Below are 16,277 nucleotides of genomic sequence, written 5' to 3' on the forward strand. Positions count from 1 at the left end.
TGGGCTTTGTTGCTTCTCAGCTAGATGGCTGCTTGTTTACCTTCAAGCCTTCAAGACCCTAGACCTCTCAGCCGGGCACCACCACCTTTCTTCACCACATTTGCTTATGCACCCGCTTTGTCTTCAGTGACCGTGTTGGGAAGGTGGGCATAATGGAATGTCAATAGAACAAAGTGTTCTTGCACTGAGGGAGTACTTGAGTGGAGGCCCAATATCCTTCTGCAACCTTAATACTAAACCTATAAATATACGCATATAGATCTATTTCCTCATCATTATATATAAATATATTTATTTAGGTACATACCTGTATTTAGACCTCTATAAATGCCCTCTGCCTCCTAGCTCTTTCCTCTATTTTCTTTTACTTTCCTCTTGTCCCACTATCATGCTGGGACTTCATTTGGGTTTCAGTAATTCCTCTTGGTTACATTGCCCTTGATCAAGCCCTACCAAGTCTCTTACACCCTCCTTGCCACCGATTTTGGATCACTTGTTTTTTCCTTGTCCCTGGGTAGGTTAACACCACTTCCTTTCCCCCACCTACCCTCTCCCATGTCCCCCCGGAACCATCGGTCCCATTGTTTTCTCCACCATATTGTTTATCCAACCTATCTTATCTAGATAGTGCTGCAGAGATAATAATATGCACAAAAAAACAAGACAGCAAAACAAAGTGGCAAAAGAGAAAACAACAACAACAAAACCATTGACACAAAAAAGAAAACCCTGTAAATAGTTCAAGGTCTGTTTGTTGACCCATTTTGATATTTTTTGTGATTAATGTTTTGATGACTTCATAGCAATACTTTTGGACTCCTCAAAAAATCATTTATTTATTTATTTATTTTAAAGCGTTTTATTAGGGGCTCATACAACTGTTATCGCAATCCACACACACATCAATTGTGTAAAGCGCATTTGTACATCATTCTCAAATTTTCTCTGCACTTAAACCCCTGACATTAGGTCCTCATTTTTCCCCTCCCTCCCCGCTCCCCTGTCCCTTATGTGTCCTTGATAGTTTATAAATGGGTATTTTGTCATATCTTGCTCTGTCCGACTTCTCCCTTCACCCACTTTTCTGTTGTCTGTCCCCCAGGGAGGAGGTCACATATAGTTCCTTGTAATCGGTTCCCTCTTTCCTACCCATTCTCCCTTTACCCTCCCTGTTTCACCACTTGGAAGGGTTCTTATACTCTTCTCAATCCAAAATTCTTTGGATTTTCTCTTACCACCCTTTCTCTTAAATGGCTCTAGCCTACCCACCTCCCCCTTTCAGGCTTTCCTAATCCATTGAATATTTCTCTAATGTAAGCATTTCCAACTTATAAAAGGGTTCCCACCACAATGACCCGATTTTAAGTTCTGACAGACATCAATTACCTAGTTATCTTTTTTCATTATTGCCTGCTACACAGCAGTGCTTTGAACAATCATAACATCAATTAACTCAAGTAAATACCTGACAACAATAATGTAACAATGTATGTAGTGCATATGAAACGTGATAAGATGAAAATAGTCATAGTGCAGTGTGAGGTAACTGGAATACTAATTTAATTGATTCCTGGGTTGAATCTAACCCATTGTTTGGTTTCTGTGATAAGACATTCTTCCGAATTTTACAGACTAACCATTGCCACTGAGTTGATTCCAACTCATAAAGCATAACACCAGACTTATCTTCTGAAGCAGCCTATGAAATTCTTGGTTAGCAGCCAAGCACATTAACCATGTGGACCACCACTAAGATACTCCAGTTCATAGAAAAGATACTAACATTTATTCAGCATTTACAATGTATCAGACACTGTTAAATGTTTATACAGGCATATTTTTCAAAGCTTCAAAACAACTCTATGCTAGTAGTAATTATTGCCCTTATTCTAAAGATGAGGAAATAGAAGCTTAAAGTAGCTTATGTAATACACCCAAAGACACAGTCTTGTGACCTGACTACCCTTTGGTTGGTAGCAATCTTTTAGTTGGTAAATCCACCTTAGTGCCACCTACTTCAGAAACCTTCCCCACTACAAACCCAACTTGCATGACTGGGTGTGTAACCTTCCTCCAGAGTTGCCCAATGTACTTTACCCATTTTCCCAGTAAATGAGAAAGACAGAATAGAAGTGGATACATTTGACCTGTGGTGTTGGCAAAATATACTCAACATGCGATGCACTCCCAGAAGAAATATAACCAGAATGTTTCTTAGAAACAAGAATGATGAGACTTTGGTTAGCAATTCTGGACATATCGTTAGAAAGAGTAATTAATTGTTAAATAAAAAAATCAGCAAGTGTGGTAAAATCAAGGGTCAGCAGAAGTGGAGAAAGCCCTCAATGATACATGGGTTGTCTTCAGTTGTTGGCAACTTGAGAGCAAGTAACAAAAGCAACTGTTGATAAAAATTTTTCATATAGATTTGGATTCCAGGAAAGAGTATTGTAAGATATATTTATTTCATTAACATTAATGGACATTTACGTAAATTAGTCTTTTAGAAATGCTAACATAAATCCATTTTTCTAAGTCCAAGCAATTCATAATGCTACTGAGAAAATTAAATTTGGGGTCTTAGAAGAGTAGAGCTCAAACAGTGGTGTACTTTAATCTACCGAAGTAGTGATACTACAGGGTTTCTTGGAAAGTAAATAGCAAGGGCTTCCTGATGACATGACATCTCTTTCAAAGTCAGTACTCAGAGGTGAGGGAGCTTATTTCTACTATTTCATCCTTGATTTGTCTGATTAAAATAGTACAGAGGAAAGATTACTAACAGGGAAAATAATAAATTGAAGAATGATTTCCTCCATTACACCAAGGTATGTACAAAGCATGTTATCCCTCAGAATTTTAGTTTTCATTTGCAAATGATTATTTTCAAGGGACAGATATTAGAGATGAAAAAACCTAAGTCAAAAAGAATAGCAGCATTTTGAGATAACCACCACAGTGATTTACATAAAGTAAAATTACTAGAGACCTGACACTAGAACCAGGGCTCTAAATTCTAGGCTGTTTGGTCAGAGAAGTCGACAAATTGTGTATAACAACCCAATATAGACAAAATGACACATGATAATTAGTACAAGAGAAATGGTTGCACAGTAAGCATTTACAATACAAAATTATTTCAAATAACTGAAATTCAGGAAACTATAGTTCTACTACTATTAAAAACAATGTTATAAGCATTTTAAAGTTGTAAATAAGTTAAAATCCAGAAAAATTATTGGGCTTCTTCAAGTCACAAAGATAGTAAGTAATATAGAGGTATATGATTTCGACTTCCCAACATGAACAGTGGCATAATAGATACTAAAGTATTATGTGGTCTTTGAAATGATTAAGAATTGGAGGTAGCTTGATAGCTTTACAAATCTCTCAACTTGAAAGATGTATGCTTTTGCAATTAAAAAATAATAGGAAACTTATTAGATTTCCCTGAAAACCCAGGATTTCACATTATAAGTTCATATCATAGATCATTTTTTGAGTGAGATATATTTCCTAGCTTACCTTATGGCTTCTGAATCAATGTGCACAGGTGCAATTCTTTCCAAAAGAAATTTGACCATCTCTAGAAAAGGATTTGTTGGCTGCTTAGGATTTGCAAGTTTCCGAGCAATTTCTCTCTATAGGAAGGAAGTTCACGTAAGTATGATTCAAATTCATGCTTCTTTTTCCTCCCAATATTAAAATGATTGTAGATACCAAAAGCATTTGACAGATTTGAAACAAAAGAACTAAAATTTTTCCTTTTTTTTTTTAATGTATACTTTATAATTTATACCATTGTGAGCATGGCATAGAATCAGGCAGTATTTTGTTCTGTTTTGTTATTATACACAGGGTTGATATGCATCAAAACCAACTGGATGGTATCTAATAATAACATTGAAAATTGACTACAAATTCTGGATTGTAAAGAGCAGAAAAGGAGAATGTGGTTTCTGTTATATTTATGTTTTCATTATTTCTCCTATGAGACTATTTAGTATAACAAACCTGGCTTTATACAGTACTTTTGAAAAAATTGAAAACAATTTACATTTTAGAAGTATGTTCAATTGGCTTATATTTTTATAATGGACAGATTATATTTTATTTGAGCTATTAATTTCTTCTTAAAAAGGAGGAAAGATGATGAGTTATAAATGTTTATGTATTTGTAAAGTTTTGTTTTTGTTTTTTTGCAGTTCTGAAAGAAATAGTGGAGGGATAGGTGAACATCCTATATTCCCTTGCATTTTAATTATTCATAATTTAGATAAAAACTAGAAGCTGTTTGACAGAGTTGAAAGTAAAAATAATTTTCTCAATTTAAGTTCAAACACACTGGTATTATATCAAAGAACTCCTACAAAAAGACAATGTGCTAGGTACTAGGGAAAGAAACTTCCTCTAATAACAAGGCTTTTAAACAAATACTTCTTTTGGGGATATAGAAATTTTAGCTGAAAAAATAATGCACCAGTGTTTCTAAACACGATTATTGATGATGGTTACCATGTGATGAATTGTACATCTGGAAAGATGTTAAATTGGGAAATGTATATTTTTATAGCAATTAAAATTTTTTTCCAAACTACAAAGCAGTAGTGATATTTATCAGGGTTTTTTCCCACAAAAATTACTATTTTAGGGATAAATAAAGAGGCTTCAAAAAGTTGGGGGGTGGGGGGAAGTCTGGGGAAAACCTCCATATCTTTTAATTCCATTTTCCCGCAATTTTTTCCCCTAAGTCTCACATATATCAAGAAGACATGAGAGAAAAGAAACAAAGGACTGGCTCTGAAGAGAATTTTATTCATTATAAAAGGTCTAGTTTATTTTAGCAAATTGCAATTAAGTGAGTGATGTTCAGCATTTGAGAAAATAAGTTTCATTCAGTGCTTACTTTTTGTATACTTCTAGCCAAGATATGTATGTAAATGATGAATGTCGACAATACTAGCTATTGAAATAAACATTTTTCTTTAGTATACACCTTAATTGTTTTAACCTAAGGGTTAGAATGGTAATCCCTATACCTGTGGATGTAATCCCATTAGAGGACAGAATTACTAGGTTAATGAGACCCTGTTGACAGGCAGAGACCAAGTAAGTACAAATGAGGGGAACATCCATGCCAGTGGAAGACACCAGGGAACAGAAGCTCAATTCCCCAGAGTCAACAGTAATCCTGAATTCTGACTTCTAACATTTGACACTGTGAAAAAATACACTCATTTTTTAAAGCCACTCATTTGTTTGTCTGTTACAGCAGCATGAGAAAACCAAGACACTAAGATTAAAGTCAGTGATTATCTAACAACCAATATGTTTATTGGAAAATGCCTACCTGATTATAAGGTAATCTGAGAATACCTTGAAATACGCCGGATTAAATTATTAATACAAGGGAAAAGTAGGCATGGCACTATGCATGTGCATAAATGAGAATAAAAAATGGTAAGAGGATAAATAGTAACAGCATTTTATGAAGTACCCTTACACATAAGCATAATACTAGACAAAGCCAGAGCTTCCTATGTTCCCTTGTAATCATCTTAGTATTCACATAACACTCCATGATTTTATGCAGGTAAAACTTAAGTAATCTCTCATAATAATTATTTGAATGTATTAAGTGTGTGCTAATCTTAAGCGATATTGGGGATACACAGCGGAAATTCCTAAATGAAATTAGGTTGTAGCAGGTAAGCAGGAACACATAAATGATCTTTATACATTTAATAATAAAAAATACCTGTATGCACTTCAAATACATACATATTTAAAACTAACAAGTTACAGTGGAAAAACTAAGTGAGTAAACGTAACTAGAATGAGGATGATGTAGCTCTTAGAACCGGAGTCCTCAAACTTTTTAAACAGGGGGCCAATTCACTGTCCCTCAGACCCGTTGGAGGGTCAGACTACAGTTTAAAAAAAAAAAACTATGAACAAATTCCTATGCACACTGCACATATCTTATTTTGAAGTAAAAAGAGAAATGGGGCAAAAACACCCGGCAGGCCAGATAAATGTCCTCGGCGGGCCACATGTGGCCCACGGGCCGTAGTTTTAGGACCCCTGCCTTAGAGAATATAGACAAAGATAGCTGGCAGAAAGAGTTAAAAGAATAAATAAAGAATAAAGAATAAAGTTTCTTTATTCCTGACAACAGTGAAGAAATTTCTGATCAAATCTATGCTGATTATTACTGCAGGTTAGTTATTTCTAATATGTCATTGAGTAAGTTTATAAAAATCAATTGATTATAAAATTAAGGAAGCTTTACAATGCTATATGCATACACACCCGCCCTTTCTTCTTCATATATTTTCATTTCTCATTTTTTCATACTATTTCCCCTCATTTTTTTTTAACCTGGTAATTAAAATGACTGCTACCCCCCCCAATCAAATGATTAATAATATAAAATGATTGCTAATGAGATTCAATATTAAGTTATTTTTCACAGTTGGAATCAGGTTGTTTCAGACTTCTAAACACAATTGCCGAGAGGCATTATTTCCCATCCTAAAGCACCTCCTCTGATATCGAACCACCCAAACTAGAAGTATGCCAGTCATTCTTGACACTGGTCTAATTCCTATTCACGGTTAAGCCTTATTCTAGACTGGGCAGTCCCTCAACCACACCCATCCCCATGGGGAGTGGGTGCTACTCTTTTGTGGCTGAAGCACACAATTCTACTGTAGCACAGACTATTCTCTATGGAAGCATATGCCTGCCTCCCATTTAATCTGCAAGCTTTTGAGAAACCATGCACAAACAACTTTCTGTATGAACTGTATTTTAAAACTATATTCTTGATCAAAGAAACAAAATAGTATTGGGATTTTTGAAGGTACAATGCACCTGCCAACCTGATGAATTTTAAGTGTGGTCTGAAAACAATTAGCTCAAAATCATTTTGAGACTTTGTTAAAAGTTGGTGATTCATCATGTTAGCTCATAACTATCCTAAGAATCCTGAATGCTTGTCAAAAAGTTTCCCATGAGCTATTCAAAGCCCCCCTCATATTGCTAATGCTGTAAAAACTATTTACTTAAACTTTACAGAGCCATGCAGGTCTTGTATTAAAAATCCTTTGAGGAGGAAAATGAGGACCAGTGATGACAGCATGGTGTAGCTGAAACTCAAATCTTAGACTGCCTCATTAAATGTGGAATAAACAAGTTTCTGAAGTTCTTAAATTTTGGGAATCACTGTTTTAGTAAGGCAAAATTTAAAACTAACAACAAAACCCCCAAATGCATTGGCATTGTCAATTCTGACTCATGGTGATTCTGAGTTACAGAGTAGGACTGAGCTTGGCTGTAATCTTTATAGAAATAAGTCTCTAGACCTTTCTTTTATGGTACTGCTGGTGTGTCTGGTACAGCAGCCACATAGGAAGACACAGGAGCATAAAAAGGCAAGGAGAGATGAATGCAAATACAGGACCAAAACCTTAAGTCTAAAGAGAAAGCAAATCTTACAACATCATATTTCAGTAATACTTCTCTCACCCATAGTTTGTCTCTATTGCTATTTCTTGCTCACACAATTTTTTTTGCTAAAAAAATTTCAGAAGTCAAAGTAGGGCAGAGAAGGAAAATATTTGATCTCTTCATTCCCACTAACTGTCTTAAGACTAACATTTGCCTCCTTGGAGGTGATTGCTATTTAGGGGCAGAGAAGAGTATCTCAGAGATGAGATGAAGGCTGCACAGAAGATACATATGAAATTTAGTTGTTTGCATATTTCTTCTCCATTTCTTCTACTTCAGAAGGAAACACATTAGCTACACAAAGGATGTTCAGCAATCCTTATGGAGACAGTTTTCTGGAAAGTGGCATGAACTTTTTCTAACAGTAGCTGTTTTCCTGCATGTTCAAAAGATATTATTAGTACAACTTCTCGCAAGAGAATATTAAGATAAGTTAAATAATGTGCTCAAGTCACATAGAATGACAGAGATAGGGGCAAAGTATCATTACCATGTTCTTTCCAGCAGCAACAAAATCCCTGTCTCTAAAGGGACTTCAGAATTCCCAAAATCGTGCTCGCTGTGTGGCTGCACTGCATGGCTGTACCGCTCATCCCCAGATATTTTGGTAACAAGACATCTGTTTGCATATATACTTTTTGGATTTAGAAAGCTTTGATCTTTCTGGTCTAATAAACAGTAGAGTTCACTTCAGTGCCATTTTTTTAAACACAACCTCAATTTCTATTTCTTTCACGCCATAAGTAAATATCATGTGCATGTTCTTCAAGCTCCTATTTCTTGAGCAGTGTTCAGAACTGGCTCTTGTAAAGAATGATGTCCTGTGTCGAAAGCTTAAGGGGTTAAGGCTTTGCCTGCAGCTCACCCACTATAACCACCAAGAACACAGAATGAGAACCCTCACATCTGTAAAACCCCATGTCCTGTCCTTATCTATAAAATAAGTAGGTTTAACCAAATGATCTCCAGGTGTCTTCCAGCTACATCAACCTATCAACTAATTAACTTTATTAGGTATTGGTACTGAAATGCAAACTACCAAAGTGTAAATGAAGTTTTAAAATTTTAAATATCCTAAAACCATCGCATGAAGGACAAATCTGGCCCAGAGCCATCCTCCAAACGAGACTTTCAAGTGTGCTCATTAAATTACCCAAGTCTGGTTTGCTATTTAGGCAGCCTGAGTACTAGGCAGGAACCCTGGTGGTGTAATGGATATGAATCGGGCTGTGATCCCAGTGTCCATAGTTTGAAACTGCTAGCTGTTCTGTGGGAGAAAGATGGGGCTTTTTCTATTCCCCTAAACCAGTGGTTCTCAACCTTCCTAATGCCGCAACCCTTTAATACAGTTCCTCATGCTGTGGTGAGCCCCCAACCATAACATTATTTTTGTTGCTACTTTTAATTGCAATTTTGCTACTGTTATGAATCAGGTAACCCCTGGGAAAGGGTCGTTTGACCCCCAAAGGGGTTGCGGCCCACAGGTTGGGAACCGCTGCCCTGAGCAGTCACAGCCTTGAAGACTCACAGGAGCAGTAGTTCTGCCCTGTGAACTGGGTTGCTGTGAGCTGGCGTGGACCCCATGGTGTGAGGTTTTGTTTTTGTTTGTTTGCTGGGTACTAAGCTGATCCACATTCCTGGATGTTGATAGAAAAGTTCACTGCTCCATCTTCAAAAAACTTCCCCATATCCTTTTAATTACTGGTCTTTTAAAGACTCAGAGTCATTGTATGCTATATACTGAAATAAAGATACCTTTGTAATGCTAATTAGACCACTTATACATATATTTACATCTATCACAGTCCTTATTATGTATTTTTTAATAAGTACCCAACTCTAATAATTTCTGGGACAAAATCAGACAAACCTTATTATAACAATTCTATTTCTTTATATGTAATGTCATAAGAACTATCATTGTTTAAATACTATAGCGCAGCGTGAAGTTCTGTATTAGGCAATTTAAATTAAAAGTATTTCATTTTACCTGATTCTCTTAAAAATCCTATTAAGTTGGTAATATTTAAATAAGAAAATGTCAATAAGGAAAATGAGGCTCAGAAATATTGAGAAATTTACTAAAGGTCACAATGGTAGCAAACAATATGGATAAAATTCAAACCAAGGACTTCATCCTATTAAATATTGTATAAATGAATGGATGAATATTTCCTTCCTCATAATTTTCTATAAACTATGGAATACAAGAATATCGGGAGGGAGGGAGGGAGAGAGAAGAATAATACGAAGTCAAAGCTCAAAAAAATAATTATATAACCTAGAAATGAAACCATATATATGGCCATGTGGCTATTGTTGATTTAATAATAAAGGAGAGGACTTCAAAAAGTTCATGGAAAATGTCAATTATCTTTGCATTACCATTTCCACCAACTTTTTTAAGTCTGCAGAAAATTCTTTTCATTCATTATCAATGAATGCTAAATACAATGCACGCTATTCCTGAAATTCAAAGGACCAACTATGCTGGCTTAGTTTCACATTTTTTATTTTTTTCCCATGGAGAAAAAATAATTAACTAACATAGATAATATATCCCTAGGTACTACAGAGGAGACCTGGGAACTGCGGGTTACTTGCTGGCCTACTAACTTCAAGGTCAACAGTTTAAAACCACTAGTTGTTCTGCAAGAGAAAGATGAGGCTTTCTAATTCTGTATAGAGTTATACTCTTGGAAACCCACAGGACAATTTTATCCCGCCCTATAGGGTCACTATGGGTCAGAATTGACTTCATGGAAGTAGAGTTTGATTTTTTTGAAGGAAGTGCAGAATTTAAGATATTACTGAAATCACATAGAACATAACATTGTATGAATAACAGGCTTTAAAGAAAAAAAACCAATATATAAAGCTAGGAGGACATATGTAAAAGTACAGGTTACTAACCACACAAATATCTGCCTGCTTGCATGAACAGGTAGGGCTGATTAATAACTCCAATTGAGATCGCAGCTTTTCATCATCACCAAGAACTTGGTTAAATTTTTTCACAAAGTCTTGTGCTTTTCCAGGATCTGGCAGATTCTCTATGAAATTAAAAAAGAATTAACATTACTAAAGGAATATTAATCTATAACAAGTGAAAACAAGTCAACTTAAAAATAATACTGGGCTCTTAAAAGAAAATCAGAGGAACAGTTTTTAGAAATAAAATTACGTAGGATTATGTTCTCAGTGTTATACTGATAGTCCCATTGGTAAATTACTTGCATGCTCGTGGTGGTTAATATAATTCTACTTAATGAATAAACAGACTCACTTGCTATGGTCATCAGTTTTCCAAACATAGCAGAACAGTTAGCCTCTGACTGAAATTTAAAACAAACAAAAGAAAACAGTGGTTATACAGGCTAATCAATTTCTATAAGAACAATTCTCAAGACTGTATGTTTCATAAACAGCAATTCATCACTATCTAAACAGAACGTAACAAAGAGTTTTGGAGTAGCAGCACCTATGAAAACAAATGGAACGAAAGGGCAAGTTAGAGAAAGGTGTTAAAGATGTATAAGAAGTACATAACATCCACAGGGAGGTTATCTTGTCAGAAGATTGAACTGAAGATTGCCAGAAGGGAATTCAATTAAATAACTGAATAGAATTCAAATTCACTGTGAAACTACAAAACACAGAAAATTAATTTAAAATGTGAAGAGTGGAAGTTTTCTTTTGTAATACAGTTCCATTAGCTTTTTTGGGTCCATTATGTAAATATCCTCAGGATAATCTCCCTCTCCATATGTTACTTTCCTTTCTCTCACTACAATAAAGGATAACTTTATTACTTATTTGTATTTGTATGAAATTTAAGTAATTTGGACAAGGAGTTGATAAACGACAGATCCTTTGTCACTGGCTACTAGATTCTGCATACTGTCTATGATTGCTTTCATACCACTACAGAGTAGAGTTGTTGGTCAGAGGAGTTGGCTCACAAGTGACCATCTGGCCAATTCCTGTTTCCGCGCCGCCCCCCTCCCAGCCCCTTTAGGAGTATGTCTATGGTGCTCTAGTTAGGGAGCTATGTTATAGCCAAAACACTTATAAGTTTACAGAGAATTACTCAAATACAGTGGACAGATCTTGTTTATTAATACTGATATATTTGCAGAACTGAAACCCAGTGTGACAATGACTACTGAAAGATGAAGAGTCATAAAGTGAAAAAAAGGACTTCTAATGCCATTTTAAAGATTAATTTGAATTATTTGAAAATTAATAAATTTTATAAAAATTCCAGTGTCTAAAAATGTAAAACAGCCAGAAAACTTTTCTTTATATGCACTAGAAATAAGAGTTGGACATGTACAGAGGTGCTTCACATAATGTATGTATGGAGTGTGATAAGTCCTGTAAGACTTATCACATAAAATGATTTAAAAAAATAAGTGGCAAGGGAAAAAAAATGCCCTAGCTAAGAGGAAAATCAGTTGACTTCAAAAAAAGAAATAAGAGTTGGTTATATTAACTTAAAATGGAATGTTATTCTGGAGTATAGAAATTATATTTAACATTTAGAGAAGTAAACCATCTAAAGTACTCTTTTTTTTTTCCCTTTCTTAAAATCATTTTATTGGGGACTCTTCCAGCTCTTATCACAATTCATCCATTGTGTCAAGCACATTTGTACATAGCTGCCATCATCATTTTCAAAATATTTTCTATCTACTTGAGCACTTGGTATCAGCTCATTTCCGCCCTTCCCCCACCCTCCCTTCCTCATGAACCCTTGACAATTTCTAATTTTTTTTTTTATGCCTTCCACCAACCAATGTCTCCATTCACCCACTTTTCTGTTGTCTGCCCCTCTAAAGTACTCTTGATTTGCCAGAGTATACAGTCCACATAAACATTGAACACTGACTAAAATAAACACGGAGTTTAGACAAATCATGAACCTACTGTGGGCTGCTTGTGCAAATCCAACAGTTCTCGTACATGACTCCTAAGCATGTTCTGACACTTCCACATTTCATTAAGAGCTCTGTAAATAAAGATACAAGCATAAAAAACTTGCTTTCTATAAAAAGGAAACTAATATTGAGCTTTACTGTCTTTTTTATTATAAGAATGCCTTCTATACACCATTCTTCTACAATCTTTTTAGCACCAGAAAGTTTATTTATTAACATTTGAGATAGATTAGTATAAAATGGTAAATACACAGCTATTTATGAAAGAAGCTGTTTGAGAAGTTTAGAAGGATAAACAGAATCTTTCAACCCTGAAAGAAGCTCATGCTAAGCAGAAGTAACGAGTTCTGGTATAAGGAGAGACAACATGATCAAAGCACATGGTACAGGTAGGACAGGACACTGAAGAGCACAGCATAAGAGGTGGGAGCATAAGGAAGCGGGAGTCTACCACAGACAAGAAACAGAACACAGAGTGTTTTTTATGAAAAGCTATGAACTACGGTATAGATAAAAAAGAATTTCTTCAAAGTAATATAGATTCAAATAAAAAACTGTAAGACATGGAAAAACTAGAGAACATTATGCTTAGCAATCTCAGTCAATCTTACAAAGATAAATATTTAGTATCACCATTGTTACAAGGAAAAACAAAGAAGAAGAAACATGGTTTTATATACCAATAGGCAAGATTTTGATGACTACGAGGAGGGATGGGGGCAGGAAGCCACAACTGTTCTATGTAATACCCTTGCAAAAAATGTCAAAGTAATAAAAAGGACAAATGACCCAGGAAAGATTCCAGATTAAAGGAGAGCAAAAGACACATGACTACTAAACATAATGTATAATCAATCTTAGCCTGAAAAAAATCATACTCATTAAAGGACATTCGTTGAACATGAGTAAATTTGAATATAAACTTGAATTAAATAGTACTATTGCAGAAACACTAAATTTCTTGATTTGCTAATGGACTCTAGTAATTGTTATGTAAGAGAATAGTTTATCCCTACTGAAGTATTTAATGACAGGATATAGGCATATGAAAATGATTGTATCATTTTTTAAAAGGTGAAATTACATCAAAATTAAGTTATACTAACACATATATAGATATATGTACACACACACACACACACACACACACAGAGGCTAATGGTCTTAATACCCCAAAAGAATCAAGGCTTCCTAAAAGCCTTATTAAGGTGATGTGAAACACATCCTGCTTTGTCTGGGATAGTTCCACTTTAAGTCAGCTGTTCTGGCAGAAATCATTAACAGTAGCTTCCATCACTCTGAAATAAATAAATAAATAAACCCTAGTTTGGACAGTCAATTATATGGTTATCCTACTTAGAACTGATATGGATAAGTTCTCCACTTTAAAAATCAATACCTTAAGCCAGAAGGATAAAGCTATCATACTAAAAGACAAAATAGCAGCAGGCAAACAAAACCTATTTTTGCACGAGGAAATCAAAGAGTCCCTGGAATCATCCTTCCAACCTATATATGATCCCATTCATATAGAACAATTTCCATTTTCAACTGACCAGAATTTAAATAATTTCTTATCTCACAAGTATTTATCTGACACAATCAACTCCCTTAGAAAAAACAACAACCCATCAAACACAATTTCTTAGATTAGGTGAAGTAATTTTGTGACATCCTTAGGTGATACTTGAAATAGTCAATTTAAAAGTAACTTACTTTACAGCATTTGGATCCAAACTAGCATATAAATAATATAAGCATTTCATTCTTTCTTCTGTTTCCAAATTGTGAGGGACAAGATACTGAGCAAAGATTTTCTCTACCAAAAGCCTTTAATAGGGAAAACAAACAAAAGAATCTAATTTTTACAAAGCTATAACCATTTAAAACCATTTTACCACCTCATAAAATGTAAGCATTCCAATGGTATTAACTATATGGACAAATATAATGGAAAAGACCAACATACTATCAGCTCTGTTCCTGGAGAAAATAGATATTTTAAAACTTAACTATCTGTGCTATGATTACTGTAATATTCACATTTGATTTGCCCACAGGAAACATTTCTTCCAGAAGGGCTATGTCATTCTTGAATATGGGGCACTATTCTTCATCTATTCTGTTCATCACTGTTCATCTATTCTTCAACACTTCAGAGAGCTGTATTAAATTATTTAGTACTGCATATAAAGCTATGGTCCCAAGCACAGTGATTTCTCAAGAAAAATCCATTTCCCTGATTGAAATTCAGCTTTTTTTAAACGAAGCTGTCATTTAGTAAAAACAAATTTGTATCAGTCCCTGATAATTTAGCTCTTCCTGTAGACAGCTGGTCTCCTTTTCTCCCTGGCATCAACGCCTCACCAATATTGGCATATTACTCTGGCTACGTTTCTGCCCATCATTCAATATCATTGACCTATGAAATCCCTATTGACAGATACTAAAGGTGTCAGTCTAATAGAAAAAACAATGGTTAAAATTAGTAAAGTTCAATATACAATTACAAGTAACACCCAGAAGATAAAAACAACATAGTAATTTTGCTATTGGTATTAATAGTGTTGCAAAAAGCAAAACAGTAACTATGAGTTATTAAATAGTGCTGTATTGCCATGCATTGAGCTAGGTAGCTATAGACCCATTGTTTTAATAATTTATATAAAGAATGCTGATTGAGAAGCAATTAATATTCTACCTTTAAGATATTATAGAGGGTCACAGAAAGGAGTACGCAAGAGCACACAGCTAACACGGACAGAATTAACTTCTGGTCTCAGGCCGGTTTGACTTCAAATCCCATGTATATATTACCACAGTATTCTGCTACCTTATAATCTGATTAAATCTTATTTAAACTATATCTACAAATATGCAGAAAGTGATTTCTAAACTTAAAGATAAATTGCATGAAAATATTAAGTAGAAATAAATTGCAGTTAAAAAATACAGTTTTCCATTCAACCATTAGGCTTGACATTAGGCTCAGACTCACTTGTCATCGATGCTATTCTGATAATAAATATGCAGAAGTTTGTCCTTTATCCAGCTGACCTTCTCTGCAGCTTCCTTTCCTGCTTCACCATGAAGACAGTACTTCTTATAAAGCTGAGCAAGACCCATCATAGCCTCTTTCCTCACTCGCCACTAGAAAGTACAAAGTTTATTAGATGAGCTAGACAGTATAACTTCAAAGAAAATGATCTGGCACATTAATCAATAGACAACAGAAAGGAGATGCTCACTAGATGACTTCAATGAAACTGCAACAGAATCTACAAAGAAAAAATAAGTGCTACTAACTTTCCCTAGAAAGGCATATTCACCATTGCAAAACTGAGGCTGGTATGTTTTAGCAAGTAGGAAGTAAATATACCAATCTATAATAATTGCTATAGCTTGACTGGTCACTAAGTTGTATAATCAACCTTACTACTCCTATAAACAGACAAAGTCTTGAGTTTTTCTCATAAGAGACAGGCTAATTGCTTAACAATAATTTTAGATGATCTACTGCAAACAATGCTAAAAGAGTTATCATTTTTTAAATTTCCCTCCAAGTCAAGCAGTGGGAGAAAGACAAGGCTTTCTTCTCCCATAAGGAGTTAGTCTCAGAGACCCAGAGAGGCAGTTCTAGCCTGTCCTATACGTTACTATAGGGTTGCTATTGCCTAGATGGCAGTGAGTTCGGATGTGTTTTTTTTTCTTACTACAAATGCTTTCTTTCTTTTTAATCATTTTATTAGGGGCTCATACAACTCTTATCACAATCCAAACACACATCAATTGTGTAAAGCGCATTTGTACATTCATTGCCCTCAT

General features: G+C 34.9%; 1 protein-coding gene across 1 annotated transcript in view; it reads right to left on the bottom strand.

Annotated features, from left to right (window-relative positions):
• The window catches only part of PDS5A (PDS5 cohesin associated factor A), a 144,723-nt gene that overhangs the window by 50,211 nt on the left and 78,235 nt on the right, over positions 1–16,277 (bottom strand). Inside the window, exons 11-16 of the mRNA XM_045284096.1 lie at positions 15,451–15,602; positions 14,169–14,282; positions 12,442–12,523; positions 10,799–10,847; positions 10,426–10,565; positions 3,526–3,641 (exon numbers count right to left, since the gene is read on the bottom strand). Coding sequence (XP_045140031.1) covers positions 3,526–3,641; positions 10,426–10,565; positions 10,799–10,847; positions 12,442–12,523; positions 14,169–14,282; positions 15,451–15,602 — 653 coding nt within the window. The remainder of the gene's footprint in view (positions 1–3,525; positions 3,642–10,425; positions 10,566–10,798; positions 10,848–12,441; positions 12,524–14,168; positions 14,283–15,450; positions 15,603–16,277) is intronic.

This window comes from Echinops telfairi, unplaced genomic scaffold (assembly GCF_000313985.2).
Source record: "Echinops telfairi isolate 266 unplaced genomic scaffold, ASM31398v2 ScPeMD7_7468;HRSCAF=8506_0, whole genome shotgun sequence".
NCBI lineage: Eukaryota > Metazoa > Chordata > Mammalia > Afrosoricida > Tenrecidae > Echinops > Echinops telfairi.